At 31.8% G+C, this 1,442-nt stretch overlaps 1 protein-coding gene across 1 annotated transcript in view; it reads left to right on the top strand.

The window, feature by feature from the left end:
- Positions 1-1,442, top strand: part of Hfm1 (helicase for meiosis 1) — a 128,759-nt gene that overhangs the window by 34,119 nt on the left and 93,198 nt on the right. Inside the window, exon 8 of the mRNA XM_008826844.1 lies at positions 935-1,086. Within this exon, the coding sequence (XP_008825066.1) occupies positions 935-1,086 (152 nt within the window). The remainder of the gene's footprint in view (positions 1-934; positions 1,087-1,442) is intronic.

Raw genomic sequence — 1,442 nt, 5'->3', positions numbered from 1 at the left:
TAATTGTAGTCCTCTGTCTATTTTAATAAATACACGTCACAATTGGTTTTGTCTGTTACATTAAATTTAAAATGTTTTCTAGAGTTATAAATAAAAAACAGTATTTGAATTGGGGGTTTAAATTTTACACATTCCTTTAAAAGAGGACAGTCAAAATAATCAAAAACAAATAATCATACATTTTACAATTCTAGAAATTTACATAGAAACACCTGCTCTTCTTTTTTAGATGTATCTATATTTTTATATTTTTAGGCTTGTATATTTTGCTGGGCATGGTGGTGCATGCCTTTAATCCTAACAAGCAGAAGCAGGTGAATCCTGTGAGACTGAGGCTAACCAGTCCTTCATGAGAGTTGCAGGCCAATCAGGGCTATATAGTGAAACTGTCTCAAAAGAAAAATTCCCAAAGTAATATGCATCTGATTTAAAAGAAATAAATATCACAAAGGGCTTCTAATGAAAAAGCAATAATCTCTTGCTCTATCTATCCCTCTTCTTTTTAAAAATATTTTATTTTTATTTTACATGTATGAGTGAGTTGTATTGCCTGCATATATATAGGTGCACCCATGTCGTGCAAGACCACGGAGGTCAGAAGGTGGATTCCCCTAGAACTGGAGTAGTGGATGGTTGTTAGCCACTGTGTGAGTTCTGGGAATGAAACGCCAGTCTTCTGTAAGAGCAGCCAGTTCTCTTAACCACTGAGCCATCGCTCCAGCCAGCCCTTCTCTCCCTCTTCTTACACTTCTCTGCGCAATCACCACTTTTCCCATTTTGAAGTTTATGGTGATCATTTTTATATATCTTAATATACTTCTTTGTTAACTTTCAGTTTATTAATATTAGGCAGTACCTAAAAGTGTATTTTTAGCCTAACTTCATTAACTTAAACTTGAGAAAATAATTTTTAAAAATAAATATATTATTACAGTGGCACCAATAAAAGCCCTATGTAGTCAGCGGTTTGATGACTGGAAAGAAAAATTTGGATCAATAGGCTTGAATTGTAAAGAACTCACTGGAGATACGGTAATGGATGACCTCTTTGAGATTCAACATGCCAATATAATTATAACAACTCCAGTAAGTATTATTTATACTTTTTTCCCTTGGAAATATTGTTTCTCTTTACCAAGAAAAAAGTTAAAATCCAAAGCACAAGCATGTATTTGCAATGTAAATAAATTAACATTAAAGATTGGCATTTGGGGTATAAAAAGAATATCTACAAATTTAAAAGTCTTTGAGATTCAACATGCCAATATAATTATAACAACTCCAGTAAGTATTATTTATACTTTTTTCCCTTGGAAATATTGTTTCTCTTTACCAAGAAAAAAGTTAAAATCCAAAGCACAAGCATGTATTTGCAATGTAAATAAATTAACATTAAAGATTGGCATTTGGGGTATAAAAAGAATATCTACAAATTTTTCTTT

Source organism: Nannospalax galili, unplaced genomic scaffold, assembly GCF_000622305.1.
Source record: "Nannospalax galili isolate Female #2095 unplaced genomic scaffold, S.galili_v1.0 scaffold451, whole genome shotgun sequence".
Classification (NCBI taxonomy): domain Eukaryota; kingdom Metazoa; phylum Chordata; class Mammalia; order Rodentia; family Spalacidae; genus Nannospalax; species Nannospalax galili.
The sequence above is the reverse complement of the archived record's forward strand: the minus strand, read 5'-3'. Positions and strand labels throughout refer to the sequence as shown.